The sequence below is a fragment of the Berghia stephanieae genome, chromosome 1 (genome assembly GCF_034508935.2).
Source record: "Berghia stephanieae isolate SIO BIC M18660-M18661 chromosome 1, UCSD_Bste_1.3, whole genome shotgun sequence".
NCBI lineage: Eukaryota > Metazoa > Mollusca > Gastropoda > Nudibranchia > Aeolidiidae > Berghia > Berghia stephanieae.
In genome coordinates, this window is record NC_088360.1 from 123,159,472 (window position 1) to 123,182,227 (window position 22,756).

At 36.3% G+C, this 22,756-nt stretch overlaps 1 protein-coding gene across 2 annotated transcripts; it reads right to left on the reverse strand.

The window, feature by feature from the left end:
* Nucleotides 1-4,228: 4,228 nt before the first annotated feature.
* Nucleotides 4,229-21,866, reverse strand: LOC144962966 (uncharacterized). Of its 2 annotated transcripts, none has more exons than XM_078896449.1 (6): nt 21,682-21,866; nt 17,470-19,465; nt 11,279-13,164; nt 9,718-9,877; nt 9,286-9,454; nt 4,229-8,108 (listed from the first exon to the last, which is right to left on the reverse strand). In XM_078896449.1, the coding sequence occupies exons 2-6, from the start codon at nt 19,409-19,411 to the stop codon at nt 7,868-7,870; spliced, it is 4,398 nt and encodes a 1,465-aa protein (XP_078752575.1). In that variant the 5' UTR covers nt 19,412-19,465; nt 21,682-21,866; the 3' UTR covers nt 4,229-7,867. The 2 variants fall into 2 exon arrangements, with proteins under 2 accessions (XP_078752575.1, XP_078752576.1); XM_078896450.1 differs by lacking the exon at nt 21,682-21,866 and adding an exon at nt 21,104-21,244.
* Nucleotides 21,867-22,756: the final 890 nt, after the last annotated feature.

Consider the following 22,756-nt stretch of genomic DNA (forward strand, 5'->3'; position numbering starts at 1 on the left):
TTAAGCGACACATTCGGGTCATTTCAGCGGCAATGAAAAGGAAGAAAATTGGATAGTTGATTCCCACAAATTTAGTTTATTGGTAGATGATAATATTAAATACATAAATTATTATATAAAACTGAATGAATAGTAAAAATAAATAAACATTTTACTAAATCAGGAAATAATTATAACTTAAAATAAAATACTAAATAGTAAATGGATAATGGCATTTTACAGTGTCAATCAAACTAGAATAGACTAAATGCTGTATGTAGTAGGGAGAGAATTATTGCTAGTGCATAATCCACTTGTCCAATTCAACGCACCAAGCAAAAAATAAAAAATCGGACAGTAGATCAAAACATAGATGTAACATCTTAACGAAAATATTTCATTTGTGGTTCATAAACCTTAAATAATGTTTTGTATGAAGATATTTGTAACAAACGTTTGCTTTTATAATGATGTAAATAATAAATACAAATAACAAAAACTTCAAATTATTCAATACATACAAAGCCTTATTCATTATTATGCAGTACATTACATTGTAATAGGTTTTCTTTTTTAGGTTTTACGGCACATTCAACACTTTTATAGGTCCTATCAGTATTGGGTAAAGGAAATGTAAGACAGGTGTAATAGGAAAAAATAAGGTAGAAATAAAAGTAGTTTTTCCCTCAATCTAGACCAATTAAAGTCTCTCTCTTAGCAAAAAAAAAAAAAAAAAAAAAAAAAAAACACAAAAGGAATTTAAAAATACAACATAATTACAGTTCACTCCACTTAATCGCACATCGTTTACTCATACACTCCACTTATATGCTACACATTCCCGAAAAAAAAAGGATTTTTCTTCCTATATAATCACTCCGCTTAAGGGCACACCATCTCTGCTTAATCGCTACACATTGATTCCATCTTGATTGGAGTGACAACGAACAGCCATATGAAATCAATGATGCTGTTTCCGTTCCACACCAACTTTTCAGCTGAAGGATTCGATCGATTTGTTACAATGGAAAACAATACACCCACCAGCGGTGAACTGACATCTCAGGAGCTACTAGTACAAGTACTAGACTGTTAAAGTCTAACAAAGTGATACTTGGCTCTTAGAAGCTATGGACTGTAAAAAAAAAACTGTACCAAATTTGGTAATTTGTTCTTTTTTGAAGTTATATTCATTTTTGTTTAAAATCTACCAATGACGTACGATGATAATATTATGGTTATATGATTTGCAAAAAAAAATACCATCTCACAAAATCATAAGCCATTTGTTTCGTTCTCAGCAAAAGTCTATATGCAGAACCCAGTCCAAACCAAAACAAGGACACAAAGCTACATGAAAAAAAACAAACTATTTTATAAGGGAATAAAAAAGATATTAAGAAAAGGTAAGACAAAGGGGACTGGTTCAAAAAGGGAGCAGAAGATTCCATGACCAATCCAACAATGTGCATTTTTTTTTTTTTACATGACCTAAAAGTCCCATCCAGACACAAGCGAAGGATCCGCTATGAAGATACACTCAACTGTTTACTAAATACAATATATATTCAGAACTAAAAACAATAACAGTGCATAACAGAGAGATGATTTAAAAGAGGAAACATTTTTTAAAAACAATATATATATTATATATATATATATATATATTATATAATAATAATATATATATATATATATATATATAATATATATATAGAGAGAGAGAGAGAGAGAGAGAGAGAGAGAGAGAGAGAGAGAGAGAGAGAGAGAGAGAGAGAGAGAGAGAGAGAGAGAGAGAGAGTGTGTTCAAAGTTGATGTACCCAGTCTAATTACATGTACAACCATTTTATGATTGGGTTTTTTTTTTTTGGTATTATAAGACACTTACGTTACTTATACGCCATTTCAAGAAAAAAATATGGCGATGCAGGAGTAAATTTGTAATTACAAGCATCAAAGAACATGTAAATAACAGATGACTAGGTCAAATACAACAGAAATAAATTCCAAGAACAATCTATCCGAGTCTTTAATTTGAAACAACTTAAAACTAGTAAATACAACAAGAAACCAAGTAGTATTATAGGAAGATGATTTACAATGGGGGAAAAACATACTTCATTTAAAATAACAAATTCCCCTAACCTCCCCCTAACAATTTGATGCCGGGTCATATTTTTTATATTTATATATTAACAATATGCCTTTTAGACTTGGAGGTGGTCGTAGGATTAGAAAATGAACAAATATTATGAAAATGCCCAAGTTCAGCTGTAGCACTTAATGTGTACGTATGATTAAATTACAGTAGTAGTATTCATAAAATATAAAAATTCAGATCAAAAGAATACCAGCTTATCTTCTTTTGTCTTAAAGATATTCCAATCGAGCCAGAATTAAATGAGCGAGTTTTTTTTTTTGTTTGTTTATTGCTTTAGGTCTCTTCCAACACAAATGAGGTTATATGAGAGACCGCTGAAACAAAAAAACAAGCAATCTAACAAAAATAGTACAAATGTAAATCAAAATCATAACCTAAAGATATAAGCTAAATTATAAATAACCAAGAACAAACAGGCAGAAGATTTACAGAAAAAAAAATATCCCCTGTCAAAAATACAATCACAAACCAAAGAAGCAGGATAGGCTAGTAAAGAGAAGAAGAAACGACATCACTATCGGATCGTACACCCATGCGAACATCATAGGTATATGATTCAAGGGTGATGCTCCCATCCAACCACCCGCTGAGCGAGTTTTTCACTTTTCTTTAGTTCCTTATATAATTCTAACAACAATATATATACGTTCATATTTTTATTAAATTAAAAATTTTAAAAATAATTAAAAACAACCATTAAACCCAATTACTACTTTTATACAACAAAATAATAATTTTTGTATTTCACATTTACAACATCAAAAAAATGGTTACACAACTTTTAGCGGTCAAAATGTCCAGAAATGTCAAGCTTTACTATATCAAATTTCAGTTAATGATGTAATAACTTTGCAGGATTTGATCTAAAAAATAGGACGATTAAATGAGCCGACATTCATCCATGTTTAATCAACACCATTAAAATGAGCCCATTTATAAAACAAGACCTAGTTACCATAACTTATATGAGACCTTGGCATAATCAACACTATAACTTTAAACTGACATAATTTGTCAAAGGTTATTACTGCCAGCCAGTCTAAATTTTACATTCATTTTAGAAAAAGTTATTTATATACTTATTTTCAAATATATTTAAAAGCCAGCATAATAACAATACAGTTTGACATTGATGTATAAAAGAAAATCCAACGTTCATCAATAGTTGGAAATATTTCTTAAATGTACAACTTGATATAAAAATATCTGAATTTTATTTTATATTGTAGAGGAAATTATTTGAAAAGAGCCATTACGATTAATATTTTAATTATCATCACACGATGCCAATGGAAAGACCAATAAGTTTAGGAAGAAAATGGGGAAACATAAAAACAAGGCAGCAGAAAATGACTGCAGAAGGATTTCCTCTCATTTCGAGTGACTTCATCAATCTAACATGTCCTTGGCGACTAACGTCAAATTAGTAAACATATTTCAAAACACCATAAGAAGTCAACACAAGAGGAAAAAATATCCCCCCCCCCCCCCCCCAAAAAAAAAAAAAAACAGAGAAAGGAAATCAAAGTAAAATCATGGTACAGGGGAAAAAATAGTGGACAGAAAAACAATTAGGACATAATAATATTATGTGAGAATACTTAAATTTTTTGGGATTGTGTTTGTTTTTAAGGGTTTATGGTGCTTGCGACTCTTTTAAGTCATTTCAGTGCCAGTGAAAAAGAAGAAAATGGGATTGTCAAAAAATTAAAGATTCAAGATGAGAAAGCATCCAAGAATAATTAAAACAAAGGGGACTGGTTAAAATTTGGGTTAGAAGTGGATTCCAAGAGCAAGTTATCAATGTACTTAGTTTGAGATCACCAAAGCGTCCCATCCATTCACAAGCACAGGGAGTAAAGGAGTACACTCAACATTTGACAGCCAAGGACTCTGACAAGGGAAAGGACAAAACAAAGTAATCTCATTCCAAGACAATGAAAGAAAGCTATTTGGAAAACAGATATAGAGGTATAGCAGACACGGTAAGTGCCTCCCTGCCCGGTATGGGAGGTCAAGAAATTCTGGGAGTAGATACTCACAATCCGCTTAAAATATCAATATAAAATACCAGTTTTATTTCCCGGTGAAAAGTTGTACATTTATTCACACTGAAAATTTGAGGACATAACAAACATTTATCCTTGCTTAAATGGAGACTTGAATTTATCATAAAATGAAGAGGCTCATCAACAAGATATCTAAAAATTAACTATATTGTTTGTTTTGTTTTTAAGGGTTTTACGGCGCTTGCAACACATTTAGGTTATATCAGCGCCAGTAAAAAGGAAGAAAATGGGATAGTAAAAAGTTCTAGAATTACAATTAAAGAAAAAGTAAGACAAAGGGGAACTGAGAACAAATAGGGATCAGATGTAGATTCCAAGATCATACCACCAATGTACTTAGTTTGAAATCACCTACAAGTCTCATCCAGACACAAGCACAAAATCCAACAAAGAGGAGCACACTCAAATGCTTACATTATACATTCAAAATAAAAATAATAATACATAACAGAGAGATGATTTACAAGGAAAAAAATATCATCTCCCAAAACAATAACTATGCAATCGACTGTTTCCCTCCCAGCTAGGACTCCGGCCAGCACCAGGACAAAACCAAGTAATCTCATTCCAAGACAAAGACAGAAAGCATGTTGGAAAACAGATATAAGGGGATAGAAGACACAGTATGTACCTCCCTGCCCGCTATGGGAAAATTAAATATAAATAATCATTTTAAATTCCGAAGGTATATAAGAGGAGAAACACTACAATCTTTTAATTGAATACTATTTCTTTCATTAATCATTTGATTTTGGGTAGAGATAATTAAATCATAGTCATATTTGCTATCTAAATAAATTTCCAATGAAAATCAATCTCTTTGCAATCTAAATAAAGTGCAGCATAGAAATCTCGTGCGAGTTGGGGCTAGAGTTATTAGTTCTCACATTTTCCGTGTTGAGTAGTTTGCTTTTTGAAATATGGGGAAGAATGTGATGGAGGAAAATATGGATGTCTTCGTCAAGCGAGTTTTGGCTCATTCAATGACAAGTTGAAATGGTTTGACAAAGTGCCAAATGCTGACCTTTGAACAAGAACAAACTACGAGCTATGGATGTCCAGGTCAGATGGGTTGGCCATACCATGTGGAAAGAGCCCTGTAAGATAACCAAGCAGGCTCTCAAATGGAACCCACAGAGGAAGGGGAAACGGATTCGTCCAAAACAGACTTGGAGGAAAAGCCTTCACCAAGACTTGTGTGTCTCTCAATCTTACCTGGAGTGAGGAAAAGGTCTGTGCCAAGGACAGAAGAAGATGGAAGAGTGATGTTGATGCCCTATGCTTCGCCAGGACCCAAGAGGCATAAGTCAATAACAGGTGGAATTAGGTTTCCCTTCAAGTCTATCATAATAAGATCAAGCCAGAATATTGCATTGTTGATTATACACTCAGCATGTGACTTCTTTACCTAAGAATCCGCTAACTTCTTATCACTATTGTTTATTTGTATTTAAGGATTTTACAGCGCTTGCAACACATTAAGGTCATATCAGCGCCAGCAAAAAGGAAGAAAATGGGCTGGTAAAAAGTTCTAGAATTACAATTAAAGCACCCAAGAAAAGGTAAAACAAAGGAGAATTGGTTCAAATAGTAGTAAACAGATGACGATTCCAAGAGCACACAATCAGTGTACTTAGTTTGAGAGCACCTAAAAGTCTCATCAAGACACCAGAACAGGTCCTCACTATGAGGAACACACTCAAATGTTTACAAATCATATATAATATGTAAACAAAACATATTACAGTACATAACAGAGAGATGATTTACAAGACAAAAAATATCCTCTCCCAACTAACTATACATTTGACTGTTTCCCTCCCAGCTAGTGTGCCCAGACCCAGGACAAAACCAAGCAATCTCATTCCAAGACAAAGACAGAAAGCATGCAGGAAAACAGATATTAGCGGATAGAAGATATAGTAAGTGTCTCCCTGCCCACTTTGGGAGGTCAGGAACCCCACCCAGCCTTATCACTATCACTCCTCACTTATCTCCCTCACGCCTCTCCTCTTCTTACCCCATCTGGCACACAATAAAATTGGATAAAGTGAGGTATCATGCGGGTTAAACACTGGTCAAACCTGCTTCTTACACCACCAATGTACTTAGTTTGAGACCAGCCATAAGTCTCCTCCAGACACAAGCACAAAATCCAACAAAGAGGAACACACTCAAATGCCTACATTATACATTCAAAATAAAAATAATAATACATAACAGAGAGATGATTTACAAGGAAAAAAATATCATCTCCCAAAACAATAACTATGCATTTGACTGTTTCCCTCCCAGCCAGGAAAAAACCAAGTAATCTCATTCCAAGACAAAGGCAGAAAACATGTTGGAAAACAGATATAAGGGTATAGAAGACACAGTATGTACCTCCCTGCCCGCTATGGGACTCCCGAGTGTGATTAAGCGGAGTCGACTGTATAAGGAAAACATTGTTAAAGAACTAATATACATGGATAAGTTCCTGGCAACCGGACTGTTTACAATTATTTTTGAAGATGTATTCTTACTACAGAGGGCCTGGAGCCCAAACTGAAGAAAGTAGCAGAGGACTTGAAATAGCAGAAATCCTCTAAATAGCGGAAATTTGAGACCGATGGGGTTAAATTGATGAATCGAGACGTGTTTGAGTTTTTCGTGATTTTGAAATTTACGTGCTTCAATCTAAACTACTTTGTGTAAACATTGTAATTTTTAAAAAATTGAATTTATTACAAGTCATACCAGCGTGGTCATAATTCAAACTACAATCAAACTAATAATGCTTTACCAAACCCAATGGGGGAAAATAGACTGAGGGAGGTGAAATAAGTAATCATATACATTTATTAGCAACACAGCAGTATATATAGAAAAAGCCGTTTACATAACTTAAATGCGATTAATATAGTCAATCAAGGTCTGCATAATGTGTGTACATTTCTTTTAAATTTCAACATGTGTTATAACACATACACACATACAAAAAAAATCCAAACACAATTAAAGACCCTAGTACTAAAGTACTTTAGTCACATTTTTATACTTTTTCAGCTTATCAGTCATCAACTTAAAGCATAAGCACCTCAGTGCACTCACTGATTATTTTTATGACAAATGTAATTAAAGGCCTCTATCTCAGTACTAGTTTTAATTTTAATATACTCTCAACAGCCGAATCCAAAATTTAAACTCCATTTTCTCAAAACTAATTCCTGTGACTTAAGTACTTTTACTTTTACCACTGGGCTCTCCAATTGGAAAAAAGGAAAAATTAATTCATTAAGTTTGGAAAAATCTGTTTCAAATAATCCTCTTTTCAAACCAGAATTATAAAGACATGATCTTAACCATATATTCCTGAATGTATATATATTATTTATAACAATACGCATAAATGCATCCATTATATTTTCATAACTCTCTACAACAGCAAAAATTAATCATCAACATTAGATAACTCATTGCAATTATAATTTTCCATTTTATAATTTATTGGTGAAAGACTGAAAAATGTCCAAATATATACAATGCATATTTGTCAATACATGCTTAGTATGACCAAATGTCAAAAATTAATTGGATCAATAAATAATAAAATCAGTACATAGTAGAATGAATGTGTTATTTTTATCGTGCATCAATTATAAGATAACATTATTTTTATTGCACCAATTTGCAAGGGCCTCTGTAACGTAAGTCTGTCTTCTTATGCTTTGGTTTTCTTACTATTTTCTTCCGAGTGTCGTAGTCGTAACGGCAAAACCAAATGTTATCCATCCCAACTTCTGGAGGAGGTAATGGCCGTAGAAAACGTTTGTCTTCTTCAGACAAGGGTGGAATCATCAGATGACTACTGGGAGCTGGTACACCCAATTCAAGACGCATGGCATCAGCTTCCATCCTATTGGCACAGATCAAAAGAAAATAAACAGAATTTATGTCTCTGTTCAATGCATTGGAAAAATACTTTATCATAACAAAAACAACAACAGCAATAACTGAGTCTTTGTTCTTTTAAACTGAGCTTTCATATAACGCATATCCACTGAATGTGCTCAAAGCGCTTTACAAGAGGTCCCTAGCCAACAGCAACATTTAACATGTAGGACGAGATATGACGCCTGTTAGGAGATAGATATTACAATTTTTTCGGACAGAGACAATGCTGTTAACGGCCAGGTACTCATTTTACACCCCGAGTACGGTGAGAGAATGTCAGTAAAGAGCCTTTTCCAAGGACTCAACGATGCGCCGAGCGAGGCTCGAACCCAGGACCTTCCGATCTGAAAGCGAGTGTCAAACCACAAGACCATATAGCCGCACAATAACAACAATGATGATGATATAATAAATAATGATAATATTAATAATAATAATAATATTAAGATTACAGTCAAAGCTGGTATTTGGAGTGCCAATTTATCGGGACAGCCACCTAACTATGCTGCTGTGTGGTATTGTGGTATGACACTCGCCTTTGGATCAGAAGGTCCTGGGGTCGAGTTCCACTCTGAGTGGTGCATACTTGAGTCCCTGGAAAAGGCTCTTTACTCACATTCTCTCACCATACTCAGGTGTAAAATGAGTACCTGGCCATTAACATCTTTGTCTCTGTCAAAAACAAAAATGTAATATCGCTTAACGGGCTTCATGTCTCGTCTTATATGTTACATGTTGCTGTTGGCTAGGAATCCCTTGTGAAGTGTCTTGACCACATTTAGTGGATACCACTATAAATAAAAGCTCCAACTTTTTTTTTTTTTAATTTCGCCAGGACCAAAAAAAAAAAAATCTGGAAAGAAGACAGAGAGCAACGTGGAAAGGGAAAACAAATATGGTGGAAATAGACACAAAAGTAACTTCTCTGCCCAACAAAGAAAGAAGGAGGAGGAGGAGGAGGAGAACCTGCAGATAAACAAAAAATGTGAAGGCCTGCTCGATAATACGACCATTAAGAGTCACATAAAACTCAAAAAAAAAACAAAAGGAGGGGATTATCATCATTGGTGGCCAATAACACGGCATAGGTTGCCTACAACTGAAGAAGAACAAAATAATGAAATAACGTAACTTCTCACCTGCAGAATTCATTGTACATGAGTACATAACATTTGTCATCAATACAAGCCACACTGTTCTCCTCACGATGTTTTGAAGCAAACAATTCTGATTCACCATCCTCTGGTTCCCTACCTGCTGCAGTATGCTCTGGCTGGTAGTACCACAACATGCTAAACATCATGTCACCTATGTGATGAAAAATTAAGAAATGTTTACGTATTCCATTCTGATAACTGAAAAGAAATGATTCTCACAAAAATAATACAATCTCATCTAAAAAAAAATAAATTATTTGAAGCAAAAATCTGAACCGAACCTTCGTGTTGATCAAACTGAGTCCTCAAACTTCTAAGATTATTATCTATCTTAAATAAAAAATATGAAGAAAAGTGTTTTTAATGAAGGGCCTTACAACAAAAATTAAATTGAAATCAACATAACACACTTACCATTCAAATTTTCCCACAATGCACTAACTTTCCCAACATAAGGGACACTACCATCTCCATCAGACTGCAAAATGACACAATCTTTCACAGATATCACTTCTCCAAAAGTGTGCTTCATTGACTTGTAACATTTGCGAAGCCTCAGTGATTCTTCCCTGAGCTAAATATGGCAAAGAATTATGAAAAAAAAACAAGTTTAACCACACAATGAGGGAAATAAGATATATATATATATATATATATACATAGAGAGAGAGAGAGAGAGAGAGAGAGAGAGAGAGAGAGAAAGAAGAGAGAGAGAGAGAGAGAGAGAGAGAGAGAGAGAGAGAGAGAGAGAGAGAGAGAGTTTATAACAAACATGGATTATTATTCTTCCTCTTTTTTTTTTTTTTTATCAGTGTTATATTATTATTTTTATTATCATCATTATCATCTAATTATTATGATCGTAATCATCATCATCACTATTAAAATCAAGATCCTTATTATATCATTTCTATCATTATTATTATTATTATTATTATTATTATTATTATTATTATTATTATCATTATCATCATCGTTTAATTCAGTGATGAGATTTTATAAAGTATAGGTGTATCCTTTTTTAATTAACAGAAATGAATTAATGACATATTAATTATGAACATAACATGTAAAATATCCCAAAGAAACACAACTACTACCTATGATTCTTTTAACTAAGCAGATACACCAACTTAAAATGTGGCTCACAGGAATTTCAATGCCAAAAGAGAATTTTCGCATACAAGAAAAGGGAACTGGAACAGTATACGGCATTGTTTACATACATATGATGGTGGTAATGGTGGTTGTGGTTTAGTTGTAGTGGAAGTGATCATGGTGGTTGTAGTAGTTATGATAGTGGTTGTAGTAGTAGTGGTAGTGAAGATGATGTGGTGGTTGTAGTTGTGGTGGTAGTGACGATGATGTGATAGTGAATGGTTGTTGTAGTAGTGGTGGTAGAGATGATGATGTGGTGGTGGTAGTGATTGTTGAAGTGATGATGATGTGGTGGTGGTGGTTGTAGTAGAAGTGATAGTAACGATGATGTGGTGGTTGAGGTTGCAGTAGCAGTCAGAGTGACGATGTGGCGGTGGTAGTAGTAATGGTTGTGATGAGGTGGTGGTGGTGGTGGGAGCAGTAGTGGTAGTGATGATGATGATGTGGTGGTGGTTGTAGTAGTGGCAGTGACGATGTGGTGGTTGCAGTAGTTGTGATAGGGATGGTGATGTGGTGGTGGTGGTTGTAGTAGTGGCAGTGACGATGTGGGTGGTTGCAGTAGTTGTGATAGGGATGGTGATGTGGTGGTGGTGGTTGTAATAGTAGTAGTAGTGATGATGATGATGATGATGATGTGGTGGTTGCAGTAGTTGTGCAGGCTTGCCAGGTCAGGAGGTAAAAAATTACTGAACTTTTACGCAAAAATATAGAACGACCCCATACGAAAAAAAGAATAAGAAAGAATAAAATAAATATTAAAACCACAAACAAAACAAATTTTTAAAATAATTTAACGCAACTAATATCAGGATCTTACCTGTGTAAGTTTTGGTATCATTTTCCATTCACATTCCCCAATCCATGACCAGCCATGCACAGCTTTAGCTTTCGGCAAAACAGGCGGGACCAAGGCTTGAATTTTAGACTTTTTTCGAACAGGTGCTTTTTTAACTGTCTTGGGGCCTGATTTCTTTGTAGAGGGAGCTACTGTACAGTTGCTGCCATCAGTTGAGCTAAGTTTACTTTGCTCCTCACTTTCCTGTTTAGTAACACTCAAATCATCTATATTCTTCGGGTTCTGATTGCTATTTTTAATTTTCTTCGTTTTTAGATGTGTGGTTGGTGATTTGGTGTCCTTTGATTTTTTGCTCTTTAACTTTGGACTTAACTGGTTTCTTACTTTCATTTGCTTATTTTTCAAAGGCGAAACCATTGTGTGGGATGATTTTTTATCCTTGCTTTGCTTGGCACATGTCTTTGTCTGATTCTCTTTGGGAGTTGTTCCCTTCAAGTCTAACTTCCTCTCAAACAGCTTTATTTTCAATGCTTTTGCATTGTTTTTAACTTTCTTAGCCTTGTGAGCTTCATTTCCCCCCTTTTTAGATTTAATATTACAAACTTGTTTGACGTTTGAGGTGTCATCGGGTGGTTTTGACTGGACTAATTTGGCAAGAGGCTCATCATCTGACGAATCTTCAGAATCGTCAATGACAATGACTTTATTTGAGTTTGGGAATTGTTTCATACTAAGATCTTCTGGCAGCTTCAAAGGGAAATTGTCTTTAATTGGTATAGCTGTTGTTGTGAACAATGATGGGCCTGGTTTTCCACTCACTTTAGGAGGAGGAATGCAGAGATAGTATGTTTCTTTCTTTGCCACCAATTTTTTTGGATCTACATGACTGACCTTGCCTAGGTTTAAATTGCTGACTTTTGCTTTGGGTTCGCCTTTGCAGGTTGACATCCCCAGAATAGAAGTTACAGAATATGAACCATTGAAATTTTCATTGGTTTTTGAAGTTGCAATGATATTTGTTGAGAAAGAGTTTTTGGCTGATAAAGGTGACGTGGTAGGGTTGACAACTTGGTTGCACTGTTTGTTGGAATTTGGTGAATCACTGGTGTTTTTCTCTTCCACAGAAAACATGGTGGAGTGAGCACTGTGTAGAATGTCTGACATTGAAGATTCATTATTATCAGACCTGTTCTTTGTGCCCAATTTCTTTGGAGATTCCACAGATGTCTCAGAAGAGCAAGTTTTATCACAGTTGGGTTGTAACACTTTGGTCTCTTTTTTACATACTATAGGGCGGAAAGACGCATTCACTGTGGCAACAGGTCTGATTGGTAATGGATTATGTATGATGACATTTCCTGAACCAACAGGCTTGAAAATTTGTTGAGGTGGAGTTTGAAATGTATGACTTGCGACAGGTGGGGACATAGTGGTTGTTATGTTACATGAACTGCTGGCTATGGTGATAGACAATCTCTCTGGTGATGGCTTTATCAGTTTATGAGGAGATTGCACTTGAGGTCTGATTGGAATGGCTCTTCTATATGAAGGAAGAGGCTGAACAATGGACGTCCTTGGAGTTTGCTGCGGTAGAGATTGTGCAATGGGGCAAGAAGGGGGTGGGGGCATACAAGATTTATCTTGTTTTATTTCACTTGTGGCAGAAGGGACTGGGTTTTGGTACTGATGGTATGTCGATTGATGAAATGGCCTGATGGGATTGATGTGAGCTGGAGGTAAAGGCTGGGATTGTTGAATGACAGATGGGGGAGGGAGGGGGTGAGTTGGAGGGACTAGAGCATATTGCTGATGGGCGGGTAGAGGCACCTGCTGAATAGACTGAGGGATACTTTGCTGATTATGAAGTTGCTGGATAGATGGTTGATAAAATTGTTGAAAGTTGAAACCTGAAAATAAATATATATATATTTCTTTTAAAAGTTCAAGTATACAATATAAATATAGTGGGACCTGTTTACTCATGAAATGTCATTTGCTACTATAATTCCAATTAACCAGGGAGGTAGAAATCTCAGTTATCACACAAATTTTGGAGTACTAAAATGTCAAGGCAATCTCTCTTGACCTTAAGCCACGAAACAAACTGGTTAAGAAGTGTAGACTTTAAAAGAGCTGGTCTAACACAAACAACAGCTCTAGTTTGGATGGTTGGATGGGGGGGGGGGGGGGTAATGAGAATATTTGCATGCTACACTCGTAACCAGAATCATAACCGTTTCAAATTGGTAAACAGATATAGGGGGACAAAAACGACACAATAAGTGCCTCACCCAGAGAGAGAAGTTAGTTTGAGCACAAAATGAATATGATGGTAGGTACACAAAGGTGAAAATACAACACACAAACAAACAAAAATAATCGAGGCAAAAGAACTGAGTGAATGGCCCATTTTATCTATCTGTTTGCGCGCGCAGAGAGAGAGAGAGAGAGAGAGAGAGAGAGAGAGAGAGAGAGAGAGAGAGAGAGAGAGAGAGAGAGAGAGAGAGAGAGAGAGAGGAGAGGAGAGAGAGAGGAGAGGAGAGAGAGAGGAGAGAGAAGAGAGAGAGGAGAGAGAGAGAGAGAGAGGAGAGAGAGAGAGGAGAGAGAGAGAGAGAGAGAGAGAGAGAGAGAGAGAGAGGAGAGGAGAGAGAGAGAGAGGAGAGAGGAGAGAGAGAGAGAGAGAGAGAGAGAGAGAGAGAGAGAGAGAGAGAGGAGAGAGAGAGAGAAAGTTTTGAGCTTAACGTGAATATTATCATCCATTAGTAGTATTTGTGAATAGTTCAACGCCAGTTTCCGGCCTTGCCACAAAGGTAGCAATCAAGACCATTTACTGCTTTGCACAGCAACATCATAAGGGCGCCAGTGTGGAGGAGAGGGATACCAGGCCTTCAGAGACAGACCACAATAAAACTCAAATAAAGTGAACTTTCATAAATTTCAAAATCGGCCCAAATCATCAAGATTTACTCCCCATGTCATCTTGCACTTCCTTATTTATTTCCCTTTCAGTTTTTTGGAATGACTGATATAATATCAATATGACACATATTATATCGACATTTTCTTGGACAATGCCAATATATCCATTCTCAACGTATAGGATGAGAACAGAGTTGAGAACAATAATACACAGGGTTTCCAGGAGAGGGATTCTTAGCCTTCAGAGACAGACCACAATAAAACTCAAATAAAGTGAACTTTCATAAAATTCTAAATCGACCCCTTTAGAGGCCACCAAATATCAAGATTGACTTCCCATATTATCTCGGACTTCCTCATTTATTTCCCTTTCATTTTTTTGGAATGACAGATATATCAACATGACACTTATATCAACATATTTTCCTGGACGATTTCTATATATCCATTCTCAACTGTATAGGATGAGAACAGAGTTGGGAACAATACACAGGGTTTCAGTGACCTTAAACTCAAGGACCCCTTGAAAACTCCTTGATTAGAAGACACAGTAGTAAGTGCCTCCCTGCCTACTATTACTATGGGAGGATAAAAGATCCAACCCAGCCTTCCGGAGATCGGTCACCTTCAATTACCTCACTGCTTGTCGAATTTTGATGTACTCTCCCAATTTTTTAAACACAACCTCACAAAATTCTAAAAATTTTCAAGGAGCTTTCTCACTCTTGTTACAAAAATCCAAGGAGTTTTCAATGAGATTGATGCAATAATATCAAAATCAAGGAGTTTTCAAGAGGTTCTTGAATTTAAGGCGGCCAGAACCCTGTGCATTGGTCCCAATATACAGTGTAGTTGTGTCGATATTCATGAGTATCGATACAATAATTTTCCCATCTCCATGAAATAACAATCACATTAGAGGGAAGGAAGAGGAATGGGATGAAAGGTAAGCGGGATGTCAGTTGGGAGAGTAGCAACGACAGAGGGGACTACGAACTGCACATATTGGATTGATAACTTGGTCCTGTGAACTTCCAAGTATATAATTGAAGTGAGAGATTGAGAGGAAATAATTTAACAGAGTAAGTTAACCACAAAAAAGTCTGATGGTTTGATTGCTATATGGCTGTTAGATTGTCCTCACCTACCTCCTCCTCCTCCTCAAAGTGCAAACACCAAACATCAAACACCACCACCATAAGTTTCCTTCTTCTTCTCCTCGATCTCGTTCCCAACCTCTCTCCCTCTTCTTCTGCTCTTCCTGCCTCCTTTATCACCAATGCCATCTCCTCCATCTCTTATTTTCTCTTCTTCTTGAAAGTTGTCCTCATCCTAAACTTTGCAACCTTTGATCCCCTCTCCTAACTCAGCACCATTTATATCACCTAGTTCCATCCCAACAATGGGGCATGTGCCATGACCCCAACCCATCCATCCCTGTCTACCGCCCCCAGACCATTTCAAAGAATTTGACAAAACTTGGTCAGAAAAGAGAGTATGACTTATAATATAAGTAGAAGCAGAATCCATTTGAGTGAGATGGGGGGGGGGGGGGGGGGGGGGGGGTAAATTTATATAGAGTAAAAATTAAGTTTCGCAAGAGATTGTGCTTTTAAATAGAGGCCATTGAACTAATGGAGCTACGATCATGTGACTATAAGACAAAGAATACTTTAAAGATATATGCCAAAAGATGGGAAAATTCTTACGAATTCATAATATACAGTAAAATTACTTTAAACCGAAAAATACCTTAAACCGCAAAGAATGTAATAAATTGTACTAGTTCCTTCATTATCTTTGTACTAATTCTTACGATGAACCGAAATACTTCTAAGCATTACTTTCTTTAAACCGAAACAACTTGAGAGCACCTTCCCTTTTTCTCTCTCTATTTTTCTTCAAAAATTCGGGAAGGTGGCCACACGTAATAATGCCCGATAATAAACAAAGACCGTAAGCATAAGATGAGGGTGGGGGGTAGGCAAACACTTCAATCACTGCACTTGGGCTTGGCCAACACCACAATCGCACAGACTGGAAAAGGAAGACGACGGGTGACTGGCATGCGAAAAATGAGGAAAGAGGGGGAGTTGGGGTGTAGAATCACGCAAGCGAGATGTTCTCGCTCGTTTGTTGATGCTTTGGAACCATCGTCTACTATAAGAAGTCGTTGTTTGGAACTGACTGGGGAGGGGGGGGGGTATGGTACTTACCATTGACATGCCATTTCATTTCCACTTTGTTTAAATGTGTGTGTAAGGGGGGGGGGGGGGCTATGTAATTAGGCCTTTGAACCTAATGGCTTTTCAACAAAAGAGGGGAGTGTAGTAGACAGCTTAGCATTGACACGCATTTTCATTTCCATTTCACTTCACCTCTGAGTAGCTGCGCATCATTCATTATCAATTATCACACAAGACCTTTCGATCTTATTTTAGCTTTACATTTTACTAAAAGATGTATAAAAGAAAGCATTGTGCTTACATGTTGGAGTTTAAAATCAAAACACTATGTGAAGTCGATGAAAAAAAAAACTGAGCAAGACGGAGATATGTAAAAAACACGGGATCAAGAGCTCAACTCTTTCAACAATTTTGAATGGAAAACGAAAAACCCGAAAACTATTTTTTAAACACACACACACAAAAAAAAAAAAGAATAATAAAATAACATTTTTAAAAAATGGTTACGAAGACGGCATTTATTCAACAACTCCATTTAAGGGGAAACCCATGATATGATTAAATGAGCAAATTCCTTAAATAGTTACTACACTTGAAAAACATCGCAAAACGGGAACTTGCTTTAAACCAAAATGTCTTTAAACCAAAATGGTTTAGAAGGTCCCCAAAATTTCGGTTTAAAGTAATTCTACTGTAAATATAGTTATGGATCCTATAGTGTAATGCGTGGGTATATTTTGCAGTATTAATATGACAATTTAGATTCAAGAATATTTCATTTTTAACAAAATATGATTTCCAAAGAGAAAAGGTGTGTGGTGTGTTCCTATATTTGATGACAACAATGCTACCTACAATTCAACTCAGAATACAAATGAAAAGAGTGAACGTTGTGAGATAATCTGAGTATTTTTTGCTTTAATATTCCATAATTGGGCAATTCCTAATAATAATAATAATAATAATAATAATAATAATAATAATAATAATAACAATAATAACAATAATAATAATAATAATAATAATAATAATAATAATAATAATAATAATAATAATAATAACAATAATGTCGAACAAGTGAATTTGTTAAATAATTCTATGTCTTACCTATGGGTTGAATCGGTAAATGCATTGTTGGGTTGTAGGCATTGGTTTGAGGGTGCTGATAGGGGTTTAGACCACGACGTTCAAAGCTGAGGCTACCCATTTGGTTGAAAGTGAAGGCTGCTGGGAAATTCCGCTGCACAAGGTCATTTGTATCATTACTGAATGGTGGCATGGATGAAGGGGTATTTGGCATAAAGATGTTTTGCTGCTGTCGGTCAGCTGAAGAGCACTGATAAACATATGCAGAATTTGGTGCATAAGGTGTAACCTTAATTGGCTGTGATGATTGTTTCTGGTGCTGCTGCTCACTAAGATTTGGAAAGATGGGCTGTGAATGTGTGGCTGGATGATGGACAAAACCAGTGAGGTGACCTGGACGTTGTTGGCCGGGTGAAAATTGTGGTATGGGTGTGGCTACTCGGCAAGGCTCCGGTTTTGTGGGAGATGGCACAATAGGTTTTTTCATTTGTTTTTCTGGAGTCTTTTTCACCTCACAAGACTTTGATGGTGAAGATTTTTTCTTTGGTGAAGGAGTTGAGGGTTCTTTCACTGGTTCTGGAGGAGGCGGTGGGGGCTCTGGTGTTGGACATCTTTCTATATCAACTTCTCCAGGAAAATCTTCCTTCTGTGATCTAAGAAATTCTTTCAACAACCGTGCATCACCTACTTCATGAATTGTCTTTAGCAGAGTGTTATGCAACAAAAGAGAATCAGTTTGCTCCAGTTCTCTACTTTCAACTATATCTCTTATTGATAAAGAGGTATCATTACTATTGCTACGTTTTTTTGTCTTCTTTGATTGTTGCAAACTCTTAACATCTCCACTTCCAGTCACCCAGACCATTTTTCGAGTGTCATTAGTGGTTAATGATCTAACCTCAGTCCAGTCATAAACTTTGGTTCTTGCTGCTGTCTCAACAGGGATATCATCTTCCTGTTCCATGGCTATCATAGCCTTGGCATTTAAACTTGCTTGGCGTGGAGATCTCTCAATAATGTTACCAAGGCTATGACTTAAGACACTTTTCTTCCCCTTTTTCCCTACTTTCTTTAAACTGGTCTTTGTGGATCGTTTGTCATTATCTTTTTTCCTTGCTTTGGCTACAGATTCATCTTCAAAGATTTTATATTGTGACTTCCTTTTTCTGCTACTTTCGATGTCCTTTTTATTCAACGATTCTGATTTATCACCCGGTGCTTTTTTAGAGCTTAATACTGGTTTCGATTTTTTTGCTCTGTCTTTCTTTTCACATGCTTTGATTTTCTTAGATGGGTATGATACATTTGCTTTGCTACCAGAACTTTTATTGTCCTTGGATGCTTTGAGAGGAGATGGTATTGCTTTAACCGGGGATGGTGTTGCTTTGACTGGAGATGAATCTGCAGACAAAGATTTTTTTGGAGAGACCTGTTTCTCATACATAATGTTTACTTTCATGGATGCATTAAGACTAGCTTCCCTCTTTCCTATAGATGCAAGAGCCCATATGTCAATAAACTGACTTGTATCTTTCTGACTAGTGTCTTTCTTTTTAGATTTTCCCTTAGACTTTATCTCAAGTTTTTTGCTTTTTGTTTTGGCTTTCATTGGAGATACTTTGGGCATTTTACTCACAGCCTTTTCAATTTTCTTTGTATCACCTCTCATTTTCTTTGATCCTTCATTAATGTCAACCTTTTTTTTCCCTCGTGTTGGAGTTTTCAAGTTGTCATCTGTGGACAAATCATTTTTAGGAGAACGAGCAGGCGATTTTGCTAGTGTAGACTTTTTCTTTGACTTAATATCACCTTGAGATTTGAGACTTGTGATTGAGTTCCCACCTCTCTGTTTCGTTTGTCGCACAATAGGTGACTTAGTCATGTCTTTAATTTTTTTAGCAGCAGATAACTTGGGAGTGTCACGAGGACAAGTCGTGCTTTTTTCCACAGATTTGCTCCTCATATTGAACTTCTTCCGATTATCCCTTGGGATCTATCTGGAAGAACTTTGATAACACTGAAAAAAAAAGGAAAAAAGTTTTTACAAAATTGACTGTGACAAGCAATATGAGGAAAGGGAGTAAGAACAAGAAGAGGTAACAACAAAAGGTAAGGGAGAGGGAGGAGATATGGAAGAAGAAGAAGAAGAAGAAGAAGAAGAAGAAGAAGAAGAAGAAGAAGAAGAAGAAGAAGAAGAAGAAGAAGAAGAAGAAGAAGAAGAAGAAGAAGAAGAAGAAGAAGAAGAAGAGTATACTTATAGCCGGTTGGCCTTATAAGCTTATTAGCGGATTCTGCTTTCTTTTTTTTCTCCAAGCCTATTTCCAATGCTCATATTAAAGTAAAGATCATTTTTTCCCCTGGTTTTCAAATGTAAGCATAATGGCATGCAACATTTTTCAGGCTTGGAACTGACATTGGTCATTTTTAGCGTTAATACTTTTTAAGATAAATATTGTTCAAGAGTAAATAAACATTTCATTTTCTGCCAAAATATGCAGTTGTATTACGCCAACAGTCACCTATTGAAACGGGGATAAAGAAAAAGAAATTGGGCTGGATTGGCCACACCCTCAGTAAGCCTGCAAGCAATATCATCAGGCAGGCTTTGGACTGGAACCAGCAAGGAAAGAGGAGAGTTGGTCGACCAAAGCAAAAATGACGACGAAGCATTGAGACCTGAGTTGAAGGCAGCCGGACAAACATGGGTCCTAATAAAGTAGACCTCTAAAAGCCGCGTCATGTGGAAGAGTGCTGTTGCGGCCCTATGTCCAACAAGGAATCAAGAGGCTTAAGTCAAGTCAAGTAAGTCATTACGCCATGGATGAGAGTTTAAGAAGCTTGTGAATATTTGCTTGTTTGAGCTTTGATCAGATGCACCTGCTTATGTCATCCACTTTCTCTGTGAACTGGTTCCGGCTGTTTTGACCATTAAGTTGATAAATTCTGACGGTTATAATTGCTTGTTAAACACCTGAGGTTGTTGGTGCAGAGTGCAGGTATGTTATATAAATCAAGATCATCACAGACAAAAGAGTACTGGTGCCAACTTTGTCTTCCTACATCACACCAGTTACCATTTTACAACAACAGTTAACGCCACTTGTTATAGAGTTGTGAATTTACTGAGGGTACATAAAATAAGAATTGAAGAATTAGTGGCCAGTTTGACCTGAAATGACTCCAACTAATACTGATGTTTTATCATGTTAGCTACAATTCCTGACAGCTTACACTCACTACTTTGAAAAGATTTTTTTTGCATTTGCAATTGAGTTCTAGAAAGAGAAAGGTCTATAGTATAGCCTCTAGCAATAAAGAAAAATTACCATGGCGTTTTTTTGTTTGTTTCTTTTTGTTGGGGGGGGGGGGGGGGTATGAATTTAATTTTATGGAATGATGTTGAAAAAGCGAACATGAGGAAATATGCTACTAGTAGATACTACTTAAACAAAAACCAAAAAAAAATCAAAGGAATCAAATTGCAAATCAAAATAGTTCTTCAATCAAATACAAGTAGATTATATCACAATTATAAACAGCCAAACATTGTTGACTATTATTATACTATATCATTCATAACTAAATAACTATAACTAGATAACTTCTACTTCTACTTTTAGATATCTATAGATAGCCCGCTAGGCTCTCTACTTACTTTTTAAAATTTTAATTTTAAGTGTGACGTCGTCTGATAGTGTAGTTCGACAAAAATAGAAAAATAGAGAGCACACTTTCTGAGAAGCCTATGCAATCATGGAACGCCAGTCTATTCTTGTGATAATAAAACCAAATTGATACCTGTGCTTTTCAGGCTCTATTCTGCTTACGTGATCGATACCACACAGTGGACGAACTCCGCCCCTCTTCGTCGCCTTTTGAGCAGACAGAACTCCACAGGTTTCAGACCCATCGATGGACAATGTTGATTTTAATTTAAGATTATCAAGAATTGATTTTGTGAGATTTCCAAGGCATCAGAAAGAGGACGATAATCGTTATTTTGCGAAAGCTCATTCCACTTGGCATAATTTAACAAGGGAAGGAATAAAATGAATGAGGAAAGTGACCAAGAAAACACTCGAGAATGCCAACACACACTACACATCAGTATCAGCATCACAAAATATCATAGAAAAACAATTGTCCATCTAAAAACTATCTAAATCCTGCTGAAACTTATATATAACAAACTTTCTGATTAAAAGATTCTATTTCGACTGAAGAAAAACTTACCATAGTTGGTTATTAAGCTGCACGAAGCGACTTGTCTGAAGATAAATAATGTGTTCCTCCTTCGCTCATCACTACTCGCGAGGCAGGCGAGCCGATGAATGCCGAGAGTCGAGACGAGAGAGTTGGTGAGACCGTGAGGCCACACATCTAGGCCACACTGCTCGCAAATCGGTCGCCGAGCTCTTGAAAAGACCTGGTTAGGTAAACGTTCAATGTGCGTTTTATAATATTCGTCTATAAATGATAAGCAGAGAAGGACAGGATCTGCGCGTTCGACGATAAAACCGTATCAGAACGTGAACTACCTTAAACGCCAGGGGGCGCATGTATCTTTCCTCGGTGTGGATTTGACCCTACCATCATCATCATCGTAATTGATACAGATTGCCACCATCTATTCATGCTATGCGTTTATGTGAAATACTCACATCCCCCAGTGTGATATAACGTATTAACACACAAAATTATGTGTAACCTTAAACGCTTATAGTCTGATTGACAGAATTTAGTGAGAACTAATCATTAAAATGGCTGTCTAAAAATAATAAAAATAGACCTGAGTGACGTCAAGTTCATTCCTTCTATACGCGAATGTAGTTGTTTAAATGGGTTTATCACAGTTTAAAATTACTCTCTTGTTTGACCTGCTAAACCTTTTCTCCTTCCACATTATATTGTGCTTTTTTTTTTTTCGACAGGGTGTCAAAAATGGACGTTTGAACCGCGAGGCATTGTTATCTTTATATGCGTGGTCAATCACACAACAATAGCCTGCTTCAAAATGATCTCTGATGAAGACATAACGATCATCACTTCGGAAGGACTAATAATGGTGTGTTCTTCCACTAATACCTACTAACACGTCGAATTCATCGTGTTTTAATGTGTGCAGGTCTGATAACCCAACTTGTTATGTGCTAATTGTTGTTATGGAAATACATGTTATAAAACCAAAGCAAAATATTGTCCATCTGTATATTTATTGGGTTTTTTTTTTTTTTTGTTTTTTTTTTTTGTTCTTTGTAGTTATTTTTTTAGGGGGGGGGGTCCTTCTCTATCCTTTTTACTTGCTTTT

Bases quoted from the DNA above. Each gene is read 5' to 3' on its own strand.
- LOC144962966 (XM_078896449.1), bottom strand. From the start codon at position 19,411: ATGAGGAGCAAATCTGTGGAAAAAAGCACGACTTGTCCTCGTGACACT. The intron at 9,878-11,278 runs GTAAGATCCTGA...TGCCATATTTAG, and splicing joins TGATACCAAAACTTACACAG to CTCAGGGAAGAATCACTGAG. The intron at 8,109-9,285 runs GTGAGAAGTTAC...CTGTGCCAATAG, and splicing joins ATGTACAATGAATTCTGCAG to GATGGAAGCTGATGCCATGC.